Genomic DNA, 20,530 nt, shown 5'->3' on the forward strand with positions numbered 1-20,530 from the left:
TGTGAGTACTCCAACAAGACATTGTGAGAGATAGGTGCTCCTATTTAAAAGATGTCAAATGTAGTTCAAAAAAATATTTTTGTCTTAAAAAACTGAAAACTAAAACGTACATTAGGTTCCTTGTTTGCCCCACTGATGTTTGGTGAAAGTAGAATGGTTTTAGTCAAGTTACAGTCATTTTGGTTTTATACTAAAGAAACACCACGCAAAGCTTTGTCACAATTCAGCAGACAGGTCTTCACATCATGGCCTTTTTGGTAGCTTTCGGGTGATTTCCACCTCAACTCTTCCGCATTTTCCTGCCGCTCTCGGGCTGTGACGTGTCGTGCTGACGGCGGCCTCGGAGCTGGAGAAGCGGGGGGCTGTAGCAGGACACTGTCTGGCTTCAGACGTCCTGCTTCGTTTTTCAGCGGTGTTCCAGAAACTACCCCTTCACCCCTCCTTCTCTGCTCGTTCGCGGCCCGCCCAAATCACACAAAATTCCCGACTGAATCCTGCCCGAGTCTGGGGGAACCAGGCGGCCTGGGAAGCCGTGGAGCGGACAGAGGCCATCCCTGCAGCATAAATCTGGTACGCGGCTTTCTTTTGCTCCCGGATCGCCTCTTGCCTGAGCGATGTCATCGTCTTAGTGCGTTTGTGGCTGTTTGAATTTGTTTGCATTTTGTATTTTAATTAAATTATTTAATGTAAACCCGAGGCCGCTCAGGGCTGGGCCTCTTCTTCCCGGGGCCCGGGCCTAATTGAGGCCGTGATCGGTAAAGCAGGCCTATGTTGTTAGCATGATAGCTAGTTAGCCATCCAGCTCGCCGAAAGTTCAGTATCTGCACTCGCCATTTTTTGGTTTTGTCTTTGATAGATAAAGAGTTCCACAACTTTGAAGTAGAATGTACTTAAATTTAAGTATATTTAACATAACCTTTTCGTTAGTAAGTAATTTTATTCACATTCAAGTTAGCATTCCTCAGACACAAGGCTAACAAAATGGCGGACGCTTGTGTGTTGAACAGGGGTTGTAGAAAAGGTGTGTTTAGCACTTCTCTTGCTAGCTGCAAACCTCTGCAGAGATATATACCCGTGAACAATGAGCTTAACCCGATTTTTTTCGGGGGGTTTTGTTCTGCCATTGCACATGTATGTTGACGCTGTCAGCATACTTGTGCATGTTTCTCTGTGGCAGTCGGACTTTGCATTTAATATTGTTCCATTGGTCAGTTGGGCATGGTGCCTTTATTTATCTCTAAAGGCTTTGTGTTTGGTTTAGACTCGTGCACGAAACTAACAAAGTTCATCCAACCACTCGTGTGAGTTTTAATACATAGTGTTGACATCTTTAAAGCGGAGTGATGCCCTGTTGTGTTGCTCTCCACGCATCGTTGTCACCTTTTTTGCCCACCTAGAGGTGGGGGATGGTACATTCAGTAAAAAATTGGCACCTCAGTTACACCGTTTTTTTGTTTACATCTCTGCGTCTTTCTTCTTTGATGAGATTTCTATCCCATGTGATCGCATCTTCTTCCCAGTGTTAAACATTACACTTAAGGCTTTAAGTGTCATCTTGGTGAAATTTACTTTGGGAAATAAAGTGGAGATTATGGCTTCATTTACTAGCTTACCTTTGCAACTGAAACGTGGTGTCTGTAATATTAAACCCACTCTTCTAATTGTGTTGTATGTTCAAAAACTGATTTTAGGCAAATTTGACACACTGTGTTTCAATTCACTAATCTATACAGAAACCTTTATAAAATATATTGTATGTTAAAGTATTTTTGACAAGTGTTAATTACTTTTGTATTGATTTTTAGTTGGACACTGCCCTATTACATAGCAACAATTTTTGGCAACTAATCCTGAATGAAAACAATACTTAAGTCTTAATTACTCTTTTTTATTATTAAAAAGAACTAAGGAAAGCAGTGACATATTATTTTTGTTTCTTTTTGCAGTGTAAACATATAAGTGATATTTGAATGGTAAATGATCGACATGTTAAAATCACAAAGGACTTATCAGATGCAAGATTTGGGAGGCCATTATATTGATTGCTCAGCATTTGTAGGCTGCAATCCAATAATTAGTTTTAGGTTTAGGTGGTCTCTCTGCCTTTGATGCCTAATTTTGCTATAGTTGTCCAGACCAAAAACACGCAGACAGAGGTTGCCCTGCTACCATTCATCTATAGTGATTTCTTTTCCCCAGATGCCCCTGAAAAAATGTGGTTTTCAATCATGCTAAACATTTAATCTGAATGTTTAAAATGTTAGTGTTTTAATTTGCCCATAGTTTTAGTTTTTACAACATTTCATAGGTTAGATACAAATATAAACGTGTTCCAGCATTTTTATGGATACAGCCTATTGGTTAAAAATGGCAATAAAAGCTTATTATAGTCAACTAATGATATATAAAAAAAAGAATTATCTTCCCTATTAACAGGACCGCTAATTGACCAGTCTTTGTTGTAAACTATATTGTATTAAGTTCTCAAATATGTTTGAGCTAAAATCAAAAAGGACATGTCTTCGTCCCACTGGGTTTTGATATTTTATTTTCATGATGGCCAGTTGGTTATATTGTGGTATCTTTACATTAGGGTCTCGTGTTAAAACATAACTTGTGTAGTAAATGAATAGTCTCCTAATATCTGGTAGAGTAAGTTAGGTTTCCATTAACATTGGCTGAAATAAAAATTTTGGAGTGAAACAACGTTCAAATGCTGACGGTCACTGAACCTAAGGCAACTTTAATGAGATACTAATCTTGCTTCATCATATGAGCTCCAAGGGGTTTTTGTGAAAAGAGCTCTGGTCAAACTCTGTAAATTGAATTCATCTCTTTTAAAACATGTCCTGTCCTACAGGGGAGCATTGCAGCTTTGAAAAAAGGAGAAAAAAGGGAAGCGAGCTGGGGTAAAAAGTAAAAAAAAAGATAGAGATTAGAACAAAATCGAGGAAGGAAGGATGGTGGATGGTATAGTGGAAAACATGAGGAATCTGTTTCTCTGGAAAGAAACAGAAAACACCTAGGCTGAATTTACTGCAGGAATTGTACAAAAAGTCATAATATCTCATAAAATATTAGATTGTCAATATTATATTGTTGTCAATACGTTACTCGACAACAAACCTGCTTATATTTATTGTTTGTAAAATAAATCAAACCAATTTTTGATGAGGTTGATGCAGGATGAAATGCATCCTTTACATTTCATCAATTTCTGATGAACTGTAAAGCAGGATGGAGATTCTGCTTTGCATTTTACCTCGTCAAGTAGCTAAAGTTTTCCCTTCTTGTTGTGTATGGAGAAAAAAAAATACTTGGTACAGAGGTTCACACACACTAGTCACATTCAAATCTGTCAAATGGGTACAGTTGACCTTGGACGCATGCCTGACGTTTTATCCTGTTCCAATTAAATATTTTTCCTTTAAACTGTAACACATAATTCTAAACTTAATATAATTAAAACTTTTGGTTTTATGATGGGTTTTACTCTTATATTTTGACAATTTGGGTGACTCATTTACAATGCTACTGAGATGCAAAAAGACTTTAGGGCATATAGATTTTCTTAAGGCACTCCTAACACAGTGTAATAATCATTTGTTGACCATTTTTACATTTTTTCCACAAGAATTGCTCTTCTGCACATATTTTTTCCAGCTGCATTTTAACTACTGCATGTTCTGCTTTCAGCTCCTCAGTAACAAATGCAGCACGAGGACAATGGATGAGGATGTCACAAGGCTTGCAATACATGCTGAAGAGCCTAAAATAATAATACACGGATCGGGTAATTATACATGTTTATTTGTTTATATATATATATCTCTGACTAAAAGTATTTTAGGAGTGTTGTTTCTAGTCAGAGGATGTACGTATCCATTTTGACTTGTAGCCTCAGAACTTGTATAAGAATGGGAGTCTTTGGTGTTATCCTGTTAAATGGTTATCTTCTTGCAGATGACGGTTGTGCCGGTGGGCAGGAGTTTGTTGTGGAGCTTCAAGAGACTGTGTTGGTATCAGAAGGTGAGGGTGAAGGCATGGCAGTTCACAGATTTGCCCCAGAAGAGCTCGTCATCCAGGATGCAGTTGAAGACGTAGTTTCTGAGTATGTGCATGGAGATGAGGATGAAGATGTTGCTGTAGAAACCTGTGTGATGGCTCTAGAGGGCGAAGAGGAAGGCGTTGCCATGGGAGACATCCCGGAAGATGGGCTGGACCCAGAACAGCAGGATGACGACCAAGATGGCTGTGGAGATTATCTGATGATATCCTGTAAGTTTACTGCTCTGCTTTGCAATTATTAAAGATTCAGCTTTCAGTTTTTATCTTGATTTTTGTTTTGAGATTTGATCAATCCCCACTTAAGTTATTTTCATTGATTTAAGTTTATTCATTGATTCATAAATTAAACTTTAATAATGACCATAAAAATCAGCTCAAGGTTCCTTGAACTTGATTTTAATTTAACAGGAAATCAAGAAATTACAAACTTGATCCCATTTACACATTAAAGCATATTTCCTGAATCTTTTTGTTTTTCTTTTAAACTCCAAACAAGAGCATGGTGTTTTGTTGAAGGCTGACAAACATTTTCATTTCTGGAACACAAAGAGAATACATGTTTCAGTATTTGACCCTCCAATTACATATTATCGGTGACAAGTTTTCTGATTCTAATCGTTGATGGGTTTTTTGGTGTGCCTAGGGCTGTAGTGTAATATCTATACCACATTAATGCTTATGTATTTATGTTCGTAGTGGACGAAGCTGGAAAAATGGTCTCTGAGGATGGAACTGAGGTAACTGTGGAAGGGGCCGTGGAGGACCAAGAAGTGGAGAAGGACGAAGATGGACAAGAGGTGATAAAAGTGTACATCTTCAAGGCGGATTCAGGAGAGGACGACATGGGTAAGAACTTGTTTTTTTTTCTGTCTAAGCAATATTTAGAACAAAAAAACCATAAAAAAATTATTTACATAAAACAAAACTAGCAAACGCAATACACCTTTCTACAGGAGAATCTGTTGACATCAGTGATGGAGATGCAGAGAGCGTCGCACTAACAGAGTCTACAGGCCAAACACTCAGAGAGAAGATGGTCTATATGTCTGTCGGGGATTCTCATCACAATCAAGGAAATCATGGTGAGTCTTATGGATCCATTGGGCATGAACCGTGAAAGTAAAAAACAGGGAGGTTTTTGTGGACACTGCTCTTGTCCTTTGTTTGGCAAAAAGCAAAAACTGGATATTGGATATTGTACGTTATCCATGTCTCACAGTATTGGCTTTGTACGAATGAAGTTTTGTTGGTCCTTCAGGTGTAGAGGACAGCGAGGGCTGTGAAAACCGAAACGGCGCTGCCAGTGCACTGCTGCACATCGATGAATCAGACGGGGTCGATGAAATCAATAGACAGCGCAACAAGAATAAGAGACGATCAGAACATCGGCAGGTCCAGACAGGTACGGAGGAAAAAAACCGAATGTTAATTTTCATATCCCGACTCAAAACCAAATTGTTCACTCATAAAAAAGAAAACTGGCTACATTTTAAAGAAAGATTTTTTATTTTGATTACTTAGGTCTTGAACTTATTCTGCTATTTTACAGTTCAGTTTTGTTTGTTTTTTTTAGCTTTTAGGGATATAATTTTATTCATCTACAATTGATTTTTAACATTGATGGAGCGTCTTAGTTAAATGCAGTTAATTTTCTTTAGTCGCTTATCAGACGTTGAAAATAAACTGTTTATTCAAATATGTATATAGAAAATGTATGCATTGCCCTGCAAAGGTATTCATATTCCTTGAACTTTCCACATGCAGTGACAATATAAACACAAACCTTGGAGCAATTTATTTGGTGTTGTATCATAGACCAACACAAAGTAGTTCATTACTGTGGAGTGGAGGAAAAAAGGTACAACTGTCTTTTAAAAGTCACTTCATTAGTAAATCATCCTGCCATGTTCAGTTGAACTTCAGTTTAAATGTAGCTGCTCTGCGAAAACCCCAAAGGTTTGTTAGAGAATATTAATGAGCAAACAGAATCATGAGGAGCAGGGAGCACACCAGATAAGTTTGATTGTAAACTTATGTTTTGGTTTGTCACAAAACTGAAAATATATTAAAGAATAAGAGTATTCTTTAATATATTAAAATATGGAAAATGTGAAAGGAGTATGAATATTTTCATAAAAACACTGTTTTATGAAAATGAAATAAAAAAGTGACTCTTCTCAAACAAGTATTTTACCATGTTGTCATTTGTCTCTTTTTTTTTTTTTTTCCAGCCATCATCATAGGTCCATATGGCCAGCCGCTGACAGTTTATCCTTGCATGCTCTGTGGTAAAAAGTTCAAGTCGAGAGGTTTCTTAAAGCGACACACTAAGAATCACCACCAGGATGTTCTGACCCGCAAAAAGTACCAATGTACAGACTGTGACTTCACCACCAACAAGAAAGCCAGCCTCCACAATCACATGGAGGTGCACGCACTGAGCAGCAAAGCCCCTTTCGAGTGCGAGATGTGCGGTAAAGAGTTCCACCAGCAGGGGGCGCTGTTCTCTCACAGGCTGCAGCACCACCACCGGGAGCCCAAAGCCCAGCCAACTCCTCCACCCACTAAGATGCACAAGTGCAAGTTTTGTGACTATGAAACCGCTGAGCAGGGACTGCTCAATCGACACTTGTTGGCCGTCCACAGCAAAAGCTTTCCTCACATCTGTGTGGAATGTGGGAAAGGCTTTCGGCACCCGTCGGAGTTGAAGAAACACATGCGCACGCACACCGGCGAGAAGCCTTATTCCTGTATGTACTGCGACTACAAGTCGGCCGATTCCTCCAATCTCAAAACGCACATCAAGACTAAGCATAGCAAAGAGATGCCGTACAAGTGCGAACGCTGTTTCCAGACCTTCGCAGAGGAGGAGGAGCTGATGCAACATGGACTGACTCACGAGGAGAATAAGACCCACCATTGTGCCCACTGTGATCACAAAAGCTCTAACTCCAGTGACCTGAAACGCCATATCATATCTGTTCACACCAAGGACTATCCACACAAATGTGCGGTGTGCGGAAAGGGCTTCCACCGGCCATCTGAGCTCAAGAAGCACTCTGTGTCTCACCGCACTAAGAAACTCCACCAGTGCCGGCACTGCAACTTCAAAATCGCAGACCCCTTCATCCTCAGCCGCCACATTTTGTCTGTCCACACAAAAGAGCAGCAGGCCTCACCTGAAAAGAGTGAGGCGAAAAGGACAGAGACGCACACTCCCGTTGCGGCCCCTACTAAAAAGTCTGCACCGAGTGGCTCGGGTGGGTCTGGCCCACCAGCCAGGGTCAGTGCGGCCAGCTTAGCCAGCAGTGTGACTGTTGTTATCGGCAAAGGACAGAAAGAGAAAAGAATTTACCAGTGCCAGTACTGCGACTACAGCACCGGGGACGCTTCGGGGTTTAAGCGGCACGTGATCTCCATTCACACAAAGGACTACCCACACCGCTGCGAGATCTGTTCCAAAGGCTTCCGACGGCCCTCGGAGAAGAACCAGCACATCATGCGTCACCACAAGGACGTAGTGAAAGCAGAGTGACTCTGACTGAGCCAAATACTGTGCCAGAACAAAGACCAACATCAGAAACGCCCATCACACACCTGAGTCCTTGCACACTCACAGAAACTGTGATGTGTTCGCTCTACTTTTGTCCAATCTGTTGTTTTTTGCTCTTTCTAATCCTCAGCCTTATGTTTCTTCGCAGACGTATACTCATGTACATACCATTAAGTCTCTGACAGAGTTAGCACCCTCCTCTCCCCTTTTCTTCATAGACTTGCACTTTTTAACTGCATGTCCCCTGCTGGTGACTGTGTGCATGGCAGTTTGTCTTTTTGTAGATACACATTTTTGGATTTGGCAGGTAGCAATCAGTTCTCGGTCAAAATCGGTCCTAATTATTTGTCTTAATCGAAGTGTAATTTTCAAAATGTTTGCATCATTCTTTTAAAATATACTTTTAACCCACCAGAGGTATGGATTAGCCACATGTTCTAAGTAGCACTTGTGAAATTCAGTTTGTTTGTGTGTGTGAATGAAAGGGAGAAAGAAGGCCATAAAAAGTCCCCCTATGTTGTGCTTCCTGGTGCTTTGATCCCGCCAATATGTAACATAATGGTTTTGTTGTGGTAACAAAAACAGAACGGTATCAAAAATCCTTCTGTGTCCGCCACAATCATTCAATTTACCTGTAAAAGAAGTGGACGCTCTATGGTTGTGATTTAAAGTCAACATATGCACATCAATCGCTGTGCAATCAATGCTTTACTTTATGTCCAATATTTCTGTTTCTTGTCTGTAAATGTGCTCAGTTGCCCGGATCAAACGGAGACTAAGCCCTAAATTTCAGTGTTTCAATCTTTTAATTCAAACAAGGGAGAGAAAACCCGATGAATTTCAAAGTTGATTTGAGTGAAATGTATTTTGGGAATCATACAGTATATGTGGTGCTGCAAACCTGGATCTATGGACTAAACTGTGTTTTCTCTATCACAGATGTACTTTTGCCAGTAGAAAAGGGAAAATGTATATCTTTTTAGATGCAACATTCAGATGCCAGGTGCTGGTGGTGTATGCGTATTATGGCTTTTTACATCCTTTAACACCTGTGATCATTTCTGTTTTTATATTTATTTCACTCACAACTCGTTGTATAGTTAAGTGTAACTAGACTTCTATGGGACGTAAATTATTGTTTTGTATACAGATCTGTACAAAGCGTGTAGATGTAAACACTTGATAAAAAGGAAATCCGAATTGTGTTGTTATGGATGTACGTCTGCGTATTTGTTAAAAAAAAGATAATAAAGCAAAGTATTTTAGCTGTTTCTTTTATTTTGCTAGTAGAACTCAATTATAGTGCTTAGGTAAAGGGAACAGTAGAGTCGTGGCAAAGCGAAGTAACTGAAGATGATGTTTTAGCCAGTAGCTTTGATAGATGAATATTTCCACAGCAAAGGTAATGATCTGCAGCTTGAATCACCGACATGATGACTAGGGGAGGAAATTAGGCAGGAGGGCACTCAGCTGTGAAAAGCAAAAGAGATTAAGTTGATTAGTGTTTGCGTCACTTTAATGTAGTGGGACACAAAAACAGGATCCAGTGACTTAAAAGTACCGTTTTTAGGAAGGAAAACAATGTTTTCAGCCAGAATGCCAGCGTCCAAGGCGAGCTGTCTGAATTTCTCCTTCACTTCAGGACTGACTTCATTTCTGCGGCCTGGAAAGGTCACAAAAGATTAATCTGCTACTAAAGATACGGAGACACAAAATGCAGCACTGCTAGTGAGGACTTTACCATAAAGGTGGACGAGTTTGGTGACCTTCAGTTTCGTCTTGACGTCGTAAATCAGTGCATAGTCATCATACTTGACGTCCACCATAATTAAGTCGTTCGTACTGCCCCAACCTAACAAAAGCAATAAGATGTCAGTGCGTCTGTTAGAACCGTGTTACTTTGGTGTGTGCATTGTACTTACGCTCACTGACAGATCTAAACTTCCCAGGCATGTCAGTCTTGTTGACCTGGTGGCTCTTTCTCCAGCAAGAACCGTCGGCTCTGCAAAAAGATACAACTCGTTTGTAATTAATTTTCTATGTTCCTTTCTCTCTCTCTCTCTCTTTCTGTCTCTGTGTCCTCTTACCTAAGAGTGGAGTATGATAGATCCACGTCTCCCTCTGCAGTTGGTTCTAGCGTGGCAATGCCCATTTTCATTCTATTTTTGATGTTGACGAACCACCGGCTGTTGGTAGCGAATCCGATCAAGTACCACTTCCCTCTTGCCTGTTGAAGCAAACAGAATATTAAAAGCCATTCGTTCAATATAACCATGAGATGTTGTTTTTGCTTTTAAAGGGGCAGTGTTATACATTTCCAAGGGATAGTGCCATTTTATAGCACAATCGAGTTACCGTGTTACCTTCTGTTCTAAAAATGCTGTATGTATCAAGCATCTCTTGAAAGAAGAAATTGGGTCCCTGTCTCTTTAAGAAACTCTTCTTTGTGACATGCTGCCTTCGCCATGTCCTCACAAAAATGCTTCTTTAAGTCATTTACTACCAACAAGTAATTGGTATGATGAGCTCAGCAGATGCAGTTTCAACAGATTTTTGCTAATTGCTGCTGCTGCTAGTCTGAAGGAGCTTAATGGGGAAGGTTGGATACAAAACCAGGATTCAGTGATTTACATGTAAGAGCAAGTGTTTAGGCACCTAAAATGGTTGCCATGGGAGATTAAAGGATTTCTCAAACATACATGAAAGAATCAAAGCAACAATATGCATGTTTTTGGTGAGGAAATAACATAAAATAAAACTCAGAAAAAATTATTTTCCATAATACTCAACTTTAAAAAATAATATTACCCATAAAGTGTGTAAACACATGATGTATCAATTTGTCATTCGTAATTATTTTGTGTCAATAATAAAATACATGTAGCTACATAACTATACTGAATTTAAAGTTTGTTGGCTTTAAAATATAAATTTACTGGTTGTCCATTGCTGCACAACATCAGAAATGAATTACGACATAATTCATTTATGAATCTGATGGGGAAGTGTTCCAAATGATGTCAATTTACTGATTTTTTCCCCCCAATTTTCAATTGAAATTTATATCTTACATGTATCATTTATCATGATACATAATAAATATGTTTCATAAATATCATACATGACATTTATGATATTAATATCATAAATATCATTAATATTTATGATATTAATATAATAAATATCATTAATATTTATGATATTAATGTGATGGTAAATAGCAAACAGTCTGTTGTTGACTGAGAATTCCTGTTTTATTTTTTACACTTTTGTTCTAATATCAGTTCCGAATTTTCTTTATTGTCTGAAATAAAACTTAAGATAGAAAAGCATTAATTTTAAATTAAAAAAGTAAAATATGCCCAGTATGTAATTTCCTCAAAGTTCCAGGAGGTCAACCTTCAGATCACTGCAGAAAAACATTGACAAATTTTGTATAAAATACAATATAGAGAGTATAAATGTGCATGCGAAAACGCATCGTTAATTCTGCAAAGTCTCTTACCGCCTGTGCGTTAAAGTCTGCCTGAGGGACGATTTCAGTGGACATCGTCAGGGAGCAGAGCGCGGCTCCCAGCAGGACCAACAGTGGAGTCATGGCTACCGAAGTGAAGGTATGCTGCCCGGAACCTGTATGAAGTTCTGCTGGGCTGTCGAAAGGTCGGCCCGCCCGGTGATTGTTTATATAGCAGAGAGAATGGGTGATGTAGGAGCCGGGGGAGCGGAAGGGGAATGTATCTTTTCCCGTCCAGTTGCCACACACTAACAACCCAAAACTGGCCAGGGTTATGCCGAGAAACGCCGAGAATTGCATGCCCTGTCGCGGGAACGCGCGTCGATCTAAACTCTCGCAGATTGATGAGAAAACGGACTGAAATATGACAGAAGAGGCAACTTTTAAAGATATTTGTAACATTATCATGTTTCTTAACCATGGAAAAAACATGATCAGTTTACCCTTCCCTCCAATGGGAGGGTTCCGGTCCAGGAAAAGTTAGTGACGCAAGGGTTTTGGTCAACTCTTCCTTATACAGTAAGTGAAAATTGGTTATTGTTTCCAGGTTGGAAAGAAAGACTGAACAATGTGGACAAACCCCTACATTCTGGGCGCTGCTGTATACTCACTACTGCCTTGGCTGGTGAAACCATTTGTAAAAGAATATTGTGTTTTTTAACACAGTTTTGTGCTCTTACATTTCAAAGTGTAAATTTGAGTCTTTGCATGACACATGTTCATGTGGTACAGTTTTGCAAGAAAAGAACAACTTGTACCGTGTTCCTATTGTAACAAATGACAGTTCAACATTTATTACAACAGATGAGAGTTTAAAATAGAACATTCAACATTTGTTCCCAACATTGTAACAAATGTATAGTTTTGACTAACTTTTATGAGTTCAAATTGTTTTTATACTTAATAAAAGAACAATGTTTCAAAATAGTTCGCTCTTATCTTTTCTCTACAAATCAAAGATGACATCACCTAGAACAGAAGCCGTTGAGTGCTGGGATGAAGCTAATATGTTTGGCTCCTGTGGGTTTGGGCAGCTGCAGGTACTTTGTGGTGCATAGTTGATATGTTATGCTGGTGGTAAATGAATGATTGTGAATGAGTTATCAGTGTGGTGAGTATGTGCAGAGGGTTGGTGAGAGGATCCCGTGGGCCATGATGGGGGTCTTACTGGAGTAGGAGGCATCCACTGCTGTGTGGTAGGTGGTGTCATGGATTGGGGCATTGCAACATAAAGAAAATCAGACATCATCTGAAAGGACAGCTGGTTGCTGGCCCCCTGCTGCTTTGGCATTCTCTGGAAACGTCTTTCTTCAGCTTGTTGCTGCGTTTTTAAGAAGTTCTTGAAAGAGCCAGACTCCTGATTCATTCTCTTGCATTCAGCCTCATCCAATTTTCTCTTCTCACCCAGGCAGTTCTCAAACATTTTCTCAAACCTCTTTCCCCTTTCCCACATTAGAGTTCAAATTTACATTCACACCTCTCCAAAAGAACTTTCTGGAGAGACGAACTAGAATTAGATTAAAACGGACGAAAGGGAGTGTGAATGGACCCTGAGTTGCATAAATGGTAGAAGTTTCACAGGTATTTTGTAGGAAAGAGTGACCTGAAGGGGGCAGCAGAGGACAAACTATTCGGGTTTACGTCTGCTGGAGTTGAGGGAACAATAAGTTTTGAACTGAGTTTTGCAAAGGAGAGGGCAATCTATTTATTTAAAGCTGTATTAAAAACTGTTCTGTCAAGAAATAACAAGAGAAACGGATGTTGAATGTTGCATTAAAATACTCCTGAGTCATTTTTCATTTACTACTTTAAGAGTTTACAAGTTGGATGTGACACATTTTGTAACATATGAAATGTTACAAAATGTAACACCAGCAGCTGGAGGGGTCATCACTCCCTTTGGATCATAGAGCTACAGCGTTTTCCAAAGATCATAAGATAAACATTTGTAAATTTCAGAAACTACTTCTAGCAGTTTTTAACAGTTTCCCTTCTAGATCTATGGGGGATGAAGATTAAAAGGTGGTAATATAAAACTGAATGTCATTCAAAACTCGACAGAACTTTACAGAATGCTACATAAATAAAAGAAAGTATTAATCACTCCTGAATTCACTTTTCAGCTTTGAGAATAGCTAACACTGTTTGTGTCTGCTGAGTATCAGTACTGTGTTGTGTTGAACGCTAAATACTCAAACACAATGTGAAACTAAAATGTGTTCAACCATCTTAAAGGTAAATGCTGCACAGCTATTACCAAGTAAACAGTCTTCAACCTTTTCTAAAAATTTTATTGAATTAATCATCACATCTTTACTACTGAAACATGCAATTATTTAGTTTTATTTAGAGGTACATAATAAATCATTTCTCTCTTATAAGCCAGAGCAGAGCAATTATTCACCAATACATGCACGCATGTGTGTGTGCTCTTTTTTTTTTTTTTTTTTTAAACCCACAAGAATGTTTATATTCTCCTGCAGTCTTGTGTAAATTAAAACTATTGTCAGAATCATATGCCGAATCATAAGCTCTTTAAACTGCACTGAGAGTCTTAAGCGGTGATCAAGTTTTAATAAGATTGTAGAAGAAACTAGACCAAGTCGGTGGGGCTGGAGTGAAGAGTCACAGAGGAGTCTGCCATTGTGAGAAACTCAGCCCAGTTCTGATAGAAGCCACGTGAATACTCTCCGGTGTCGATGACAAGTCCCCACAGGCGGCTCTGGCCCTTCTTGTTCCTCAGAGCCAGCTGAGCTTCACGCCCCGTCACGTTGAAGCTGATGTTCAGAACCTGCACCACCAGAAGGTAGAGCAGTCCAACTGTGATTATGCTGCTGTACCAGCAGCAGGTAAAGCAAAGGGCTGTGCTGTAAACAAACACAGAGCAAACATATCAATACAACACATTATGTAACATGTAATACCTACGAACAAAGATTCATACTTTAAAAAAAATAAAGTAGATTTCTGCCTCTGCTGTGTCATATTAGAGCTTTTCCTCATCATGCAACAATCTGATAAGTTTGTCTCTTTTATTTTTCTCCTGTTTTTGAAGAGTCTGCAGCACCTTGGCTGGCTGTAGACGCCGGGGCAGTAGAAAAGGGCCGTCATCAGATACTGATGAGGACAGACGCTGCGGAGCACCAAACCGATCCCGTAGACGGAGGTCAGCACAAACACACAGAGGGTCTGCAGGAAGCTGCGGTGGTTTGCTTGTCCCACACAGCTATTTATCCTGCAGCATCTCAACATGCAACGCAGACAGATAGGTTAGAGGATGGAGACAAGATGCAATTCCACATTTTGCCACGTCACCAACAGAAACCTCAGTGTGATTTACTGAATCAAACTAGTGCACAATTGCAAAGAGAAGGATAATTTACCCATGGTTTAAAAAAAAAATGCTCACAAAGAAAAAAGTGTTACGTTCCTTTGATACCCCAAAATAAAAAAAAATGAGTGCAAATAATTGCCTCTGCTAGTTACCTAATTAGTAAACAGATTCCTGCTGTGTGTAATTTATTCTCAGTATAAATAGAACTTTTTTGTGATGATGTCAGAGCGTTGGCAAAAATAACTAAACGATAAGTTTGCGTTCATAGAGACCTCACATATCCATGCCACACTTTCTGATCTCTTCCTTATTTTCGATAAAATAAAATAAATCCATTTGTAATATATATATTTTTTTCCACGTCTTGAATCATTTTTCCACCTGGACTGCAAAATTACTGCTAGATGTCATGCTTTATAAAACACCTAATTGAAAACCAAAGTGTGTTTTTCCAGTTTTAAGCTATTTTTAAAGACATGATGCAGTTCCAGATTTGCATCACGACCATAAGCTAAACTTTTTGATCATTTTGTTACATCAAAATGTGACCAACAAGTTAACATTCTACTACTATACGTTAGAGTGACTGGTTTGCAGCTTGTTTGTGCAGACCAGCAATGCTGATTTTCCCTACCAAGACCTGTAATCTTGGTAGGGAAAATCAGCAAAAAAAAGAAGAAAAAAAGCCACAGATAAACTATTTTAAAGGAGGCCCACCAGACGCAGTGGTGGTCCAGACGCTGAACACACGATCCACATGTTCTGCAGTGTCCAGCACGCGGGGGTCGCATTATTTTGCACACAGGACACAGGCTCCATTTTGATGTTGGGGGATATTTTCTTGTCTGTTCTGCGGCTGTTGTTTGGATAAATCCATCAGAATGAGTAGAGTCATCTTCTGTGTCCATCCTCTGACGGTTTGCTTCATGGTGAGAAGCAGGGACAAATCCTGGACCTCTCTTAGTGTAAATGAGTGAAACTATAGTGAGAATCATCCCAGTGGTCACAGCACATGTCTGCAGTGGGCTGACATCCCCGCGGGGCAAAATCTCCACAATGAAGAGATAATACATGTAGGCCAGGGAGTAGAGGGCAAGGGTGAGGAAGAAGAGGGTGCGCCTCTTCCTTTGATGGGTGGCGTAGTAGTAAGACAGCACCAGGATTGGCAGAGCAGTGAGGATGGTGATACCGAGGAGGTAGTGCAGCGCTGCAGCTTTCAGCAGGAGAGGCAGCAGCAGCAGAGCCGGGATCATGGAGATCTCCAGCTGGTTGATCATGGTCCTAAACACAGGAGACTGGAGCCCACATGAAGCTGGTTTCTCCTTCAGCCACCTAAGGAAAGCACAAGAAATCAGACTTAGGCAACAACAATATACTGTACATTTTTACTGTACTTTGATATGCTGCACGTTCTCAGGCCAAAATCCTGGCATTTGTTTCCCCCACCTTTGTTCTCAAATGAAAATGTTCCATCCGTTGAAAGCTAGAGCACAAATGCTCATTTTCTGTAGTTTTGATGATGTAATTTTTAACATAATCGACATATTTTAAATCTATCAGATAAAATTCAAAAGCAAACACGGTGTCAGTAATCCTAGAAACAGCTCAAAACTGATTTAAAATCAAAGAACGAAGGAATTATTCAATTTTTGTAAGCAGTATCCAGGCTGTTTTTTTAAACAGTAACTATTTCTCAAATACAGATTTTACCCAGTGAATAAATGTGCTTGGAGCTTTAACAATTGCAAAGTTATGCTGCTGCATAAAGAAATGTATGCATTATTTTATGCTTTTTATAATTTAGATAATAAATGCCAAAGGAAATTGTGAAGGGTGGTATATAATATTTGTTTCCTTTTCTTCTTATATGTGTCTGCATAAAGCTGGGATAAACTGGCACCCAGTGCAGGGTGCATCCCAAAAAGGAACCAGCACCTCTGTAACCTTGAACAGGATTAAGGAGGTATAAAAAAACCAATGGAGTGTTATTTATCAGGGTGGGATGGGCTGGTTTCAGTCTGTAAATGAATATACGGGAAATAGTAGATAATCAACCGATGGGCTCTGCTTCAGTAGGAATGGAAGGACCTTTTCTAATAATCAAAGAAAAAAAGTATTTCAAAGACTTTCTTGGCTTGCTGGTTCATCCTCACAATTTTTCGGCACCATAAAAACAGTTCCGTCACATGCCGTACCTATTGAACGCTTCATCCAGACCTTCACAGTCACAGCAACACCTGTACTGGTAGGTGTCACATTCACAGCAACACATGGGATCATCTGGCTCTGGAGGCTTCAGCTTCTCCCATTTCATAGTGACCTGCTAAAAATCCCACCGATGTTTAACTACTTTAAAAGAAAAAGCAATCATTAAAGCAGATGCAAAAGCATATAGGTAAAAATGTGTCATCTAAATGGCTAAAAAAATCAGGAAGCAACTTTTCTAGCAAATAAAAGCCAAAAAAAAAAAAAGTGTGACAATTCCAATAATTACTATTACAAAAGACTGACTTCAGAAACCACCTACTTAGAAAACATTAATCAGCTAAATTGATGGACACACATCTAACTTGACTCTGTTGGATAGAAAACTCTTATGTTCATTTGAGAAAGATGAGTAGTGTTGAAAAATAATGCTGAAAACGAAAGCTGTGAATTTTATTTTGGGTGTTGTCATGTGAAGGAGCAGAAACAAGAAGCGATCTTGTTTACACTACATTACTTTAAGCAATACAGTAGATAAAAATATATGCAATAAATTGTTGTAGATCTATAAACCAGATGCACAGATGACAGAAAAAAATGGTTACAATGAATGAATGGATTAATTGCATTCAGAGCTGCTATCAGAAGATTTACTAGTTCTTGTTTAAAAACTTAAATAAAGCATAAACTTCAATTTCTTCTGATTGCTTTCACATCCTTGGAGATTTAAATATAATTTGTTGAAACAAGGCCACTGTGTCTGCAGAGACTAACTATCTGGGCCAGCAAACCTGAGACCCTAACGCTCCGAGATGTCCTGGAGTTATTGTAGGTGCAATGTATTAAATAAAAAAATGACTCGCATGTACATGAAGAATGCACCAAAAACAAAAGGATAAATAATAAATATAGACCAGTTTTGAAAAATTTCAAATTTGACTGTATCTAATGAAGATCGGTGCGAGTCGATTATATTTTAACAACATTGAAAACATTCGCAAACAAATCAACAGTTTCTGTTTACTTACCTTTTGTCTTTGAGCAAAATGTAAAGCTCGACAGAGTTAGATTCACTTATTCCAAGTGTAAACGACGAGTGATGATGAAGAAACAAAACTTAGAAATGACCTCTTGTCACCAAGCTCCTTCTGTGAGTGATTGAAGGGAAAGATGAACAGAGCAGCCTAGTTTCTCCCCAGTCATTTGTGTTGGAAAAAAAAAAAAAAGAAACTGGCATGTTTCACCGCTGGTGGAGCAGCAGCAGCAGCAGCAGCGTGTCAGTGCAGGGAGATGGTTTCCATTGCTTGGATTCCCATGGAGGAAGTGTCCCAACAGAAGGCAGCTTTAATTCCTCTTGACAAGTGGTTTTAATATCATGTTACATCTACCGGCTCACGTAACTTTGAATAGTTTACAGGTCGTCCTCTGGCATACGTGGTCCCCTGTCAGTTGTCGTTTCAGATTTTAACACTGGCATGCTTGGTAAATATGGAAGCCCCATCTACGGGTTTGGGCCGACCAGAGAGCCAGTGGAGCCTCAGCTGAGCAAAGGGGCCTGGGGCGGTCTCTGCTGAGGTGTTCAAAAGCTGTTTCGGCAGCCCTGATGATCCACACCCGGCTGGATGAGGTGTGCATGAGAAACATGACAGGCACTCATACGATGAGAGAGTGATCGTTGATCCACGAGCAGCCCCACCCTCATGGATCACATTTCCTCCCACAAGACGTTTGACCTTGCAGCTCCCACACAGACAACTATGTTGAAAGTGTTGGTGTGTGACCTGTGCTCTGATGTGTGTGTATTCTTATACATTTTTGTGCGTAAATGTTTCGGTTGTCGCACCTCTTTTCACTTAAAGTGACAATGTGATAAGTGACCCCTGTAGCGACGTCCGCCCCCCCCACACCCTCCCTGCTATGTGGTGTTTACAAGACGGTTCGGCTTCACGCTCGTAAACACCTCAGCAGCGAGCTTCCAAAACTATTCATGCCCCATTGAACTTTTTGACATTTCATCACAATATGGCCACAAATTTTTATGGCTTAATTTTCTTCATGTAGAAGTTACAGGGGACAGTCCAACAAAAGTACTGCATCAATTTAAATGGAAGTGAAATACTGCATGTTTCTCAAATGTCAAACAGTTCAAGACCAAAAACTTCTATTCATTTTTATACTGCCTCCCCTCACTGGATAATCCCCTTTTCCAACAGCTGTTTTTTTATGGGGGTTGTGGTTGTTGGAACTAAAAACTTATGTTTTTGTCTGTTTTTATTTGGAAATCACTTGTAGCTCCGTCAGATTGGATGGGAAGCATCTGTAATTTGTAAACATACATGTTTAACCATTATCACATGTTTTTAAACTGGATTTAGGTCTGGACTCTGCCTTTCTAATAGATGCTCTTTGGCCTCAGACAACCATTTATAGCTCTGGGTTTATGCTATTGTGGAAGGTGAAATTCTGTCCCTGTAGCATCCAACAAGTTGTCTCGTCTTGTTTTTGCCTCAACCCATCTTCAAATCAACTCTGACAAGTTTACATAACCCTCATAAAAAATATCTTCACAGCATGTGGAAAACCAAAGGAGCAGCAAAGACATCGTCAAGTAAACTAGCAGATAACAGCAATTACCAAAATGTCTGTAGTCAGAAACAAGATGGCCGACTGGGGATAATGGCTTGAGTAACTGCAGCATTTGTCCATAAAAGAATTTGAAATAAAGTTTTAAATTCCTGCACTCTATTTTACGCTTTTGTTTAACAAATGAGTTTCTCTAATGAATCTCTCAGGCCTTCACCAAAACAGCTGGATTTATACCAAGGTGATTTGAGATTTTTCTAAGCACCATGTCAGTGGATTTTATTTTGCAATATCAGAGTAAATGGAGCTTAATTTTAGATTTTATTGATTAAAAGAAAAAAAAAAACATGTATAGTTTTCTTCCACTTCACAGTTATGTTCTGCTTTATGTTGGTCTGTCCCATGAAATCTTGAGAAAATACACTGAAGTGGGCCTGTAGCATGGAATCTAAATAAAGTCAAGTTGTAAAAAGATACTTCGGCAAAACGCTGCATCCATCTGGCTTTACATCACCACTAAACGGGGCAAAAGAGGAAATATGGATCATAAGTGTTTAATGCAGGCCTCACTGTGTTAACAGGCAGCTGCATAAGAAATGAGAAAGCACTTCGGCGTCTGGAGGATTGCGCTTCCTGGAAGCTACTAGAACAAATCAAAGTTAATAACTGGTCTCCATAAGAGACATTTTGCCATAATGTTTTTTTTCTAATTACTCCAATTTAGCAGCAGACCCATAGGTACATGGTTTTCACAGGAACAAACACATCTTTTTTTTTTTCTTTTTCTAATTTTCCCTCCATAATTTCCCCAGACAATCATTACAAACCAAAGAATCGGAGGTGGAGATGCAGGTGCATTATGACCTGTAGGCTGGTGTATTCTCAGCCCCTAATGTCTATATAAATGTACGTCTAGACAAACTGAATCAATGCAGGCGAAAAGATGCTGCTCTTGGCTTTACGGCTTCCATTAGTCTTAATGGAGCCCGGAACCTGAGATCACAGCTCTAAACCAATTTGGAAGATGCTGTGCTGTGGCTCTGAAGCAGCAGTATGTGCTGAAGTCCACCGCGGAGATAAAATGTTTACTACTGTACAGTATTGTGCAAAGGGCTAGATGTGTGACAGATTGAAGTTATGTGATAGATTGAAGTCTGGTTATTTCAGAGACTGTCAGGTCTGGTTTGGCAGAGGTAATGGCCGGAGTCAACCAGCAGGGGGAGTCTAGCGCTTGCGCTAGCTATAGTGAAGAGCACCGGAACTTCCTCCTCAG

General features: G+C 39.6%; 3 protein-coding genes across 8 annotated transcripts; 1 reads left to right on the top strand and 2 right to left on the bottom strand.

The window, feature by feature from the left end:
- Positions 1 to 196: 196 nt before the first annotated feature.
- On the top strand, positions 197 to 8,886 carry LOC122844470 (zinc finger Y-chromosomal protein 1). 2 transcript variants are annotated; one of them, XM_044139933.1, is made up of 8 exons: positions 197 to 570; positions 3,697 to 3,793; positions 3,964 to 4,029; positions 4,171 to 4,278; positions 4,765 to 4,914; positions 5,022 to 5,150; positions 5,327 to 5,470; positions 6,300 to 8,886. In XM_044139933.1, the coding sequence occupies exons 2-8, from the start codon at positions 3,727 to 3,729 to the stop codon at positions 7,601 to 7,603; spliced, it is 1,968 nt and encodes a 655-aa protein (XP_043995868.1). In that variant the 5' UTR covers positions 197 to 570; positions 3,697 to 3,726; the 3' UTR covers positions 7,604 to 8,886. The 2 variants fall into 2 exon arrangements, with proteins under 2 accessions (XP_043995868.1, XP_043995867.1); XM_044139932.1 differs by having other exon boundaries at positions 200 to 570; positions 3,964 to 4,278.
- Positions 8,880 to 11,379, bottom strand: LOC122844471 (lipocalin-like). The gene is made up of 6 exons (XM_044139934.1): positions 11,127 to 11,379; positions 9,709 to 9,848; positions 9,544 to 9,623; positions 9,363 to 9,473; positions 9,183 to 9,284; positions 8,880 to 9,091 (listed from the first exon to the last, which is right to left on the bottom strand). The coding sequence occupies exons 1-6, from the start codon at positions 11,217 to 11,219 to the stop codon at positions 9,072 to 9,074; spliced, it is 546 nt and encodes a 181-aa protein (XP_043995869.1). The 5' UTR covers positions 11,220 to 11,379; the 3' UTR covers positions 8,880 to 9,071.
- Positions 11,380 to 13,302: 1,923 nt separating this feature from the next.
- LOC122844472 (palmitoyltransferase ZDHHC23-A-like) lies at positions 13,303 to 18,346 on the bottom strand. 5 transcript variants are annotated; one of them, XM_044139938.1, is made up of 5 exons: positions 17,703 to 18,346; positions 16,665 to 16,792; positions 15,187 to 15,801; positions 14,080 to 14,370; positions 13,303 to 14,002 (listed from the first exon to the last, which is right to left on the bottom strand). In XM_044139938.1, the coding sequence occupies exons 2-5, from the start codon at positions 16,781 to 16,783 to the stop codon at positions 13,729 to 13,731; spliced, it is 1,299 nt and encodes a 432-aa protein (XP_043995873.1). In that variant the 5' UTR covers positions 16,784 to 16,792; positions 17,703 to 18,346; the 3' UTR covers positions 13,303 to 13,728. The 5 variants fall into 5 exon arrangements, with proteins under 5 accessions (XP_043995873.1, XP_043995874.1, XP_043995872.1 ...); XM_044139939.1 differs by having other exon boundaries at positions 14,203 to 14,370; positions 16,665 to 16,815; XM_044139937.1 differs by having other exon boundaries at positions 16,665 to 16,815.
- Between the last annotated feature and the right edge of the window lie 2,184 nt (positions 18,347 to 20,530).

The sequence above is a fragment of the Gambusia affinis genome, linkage group LG15, assembly GCF_019740435.1.
Source record: "Gambusia affinis linkage group LG15, SWU_Gaff_1.0, whole genome shotgun sequence".
NCBI classification, from domain to species: Eukaryota; Metazoa; Chordata; class Actinopteri; order Cyprinodontiformes; family Poeciliidae; genus Gambusia; species Gambusia affinis.

Excerpts from the sequence above, each read along its gene's own strand:
- LOC122844470 (XM_044139932.1), top strand. The coding sequence starts at position 3,727 with ATGGATGAGGATGTCACAAGGCTTGCAATACATGCTGAAGAGCCTAAA. Across the intron at positions 5,151-5,326 it reads TCACAATCAAGGAAATCATG|GTGTAGAGGACAGCGAGGGC; the intron begins GTGAGTCTTATG and ends TTGGTCCTTCAG. Across the intron at positions 5,471-6,299 it reads ACATCGGCAGGTCCAGACAG|CCATCATCATAGGTCCATAT; the intron begins GTACGGAGGAAA and ends TTTTTTTTCCAG.
- LOC122844471 (XM_044139934.1), bottom strand. The coding sequence starts at position 11,219 with ATGACTCCACTGTTGGTCCTGCTGGGAGCCGCGCTCTGCTCCCTGACG. Across the intron at positions 9,849-11,126 it reads CAGACTTTAACGCACAGGCG|GCAAGAGGGAAGTGGTACTT; the intron begins GTAAGAGACTTT and ends TTGCTTCAACAG. Across the intron at positions 9,285-9,362 it reads CAAACTCGTCCACCTTTATG|GCCGCAGAAATGAAGTCAGT; the intron begins GTAAAGTCCTCA and ends TGACCTTTCCAG.
- LOC122844472 (XM_044139938.1), bottom strand. The coding sequence starts at position 16,783 with ATGAAATGGGAGAAGCTGAAGCCTCCAGAGCCAGATGATCCCATGTGT. Across the intron at positions 14,371-15,186 it reads CTGGACCACCACTGCGTCTG|GATAAATAGCTGTGTGGGAC; the intron begins GTGGGCCTCCTT and ends GAGATGCTGCAG. Across the intron at positions 14,003-14,079 it reads TCTACTTTATTTTTTTTAAA|CACAGCCCTTTGCTTTACCT; the intron begins GTATGAATCTTT and ends GTTTGTTTACAG.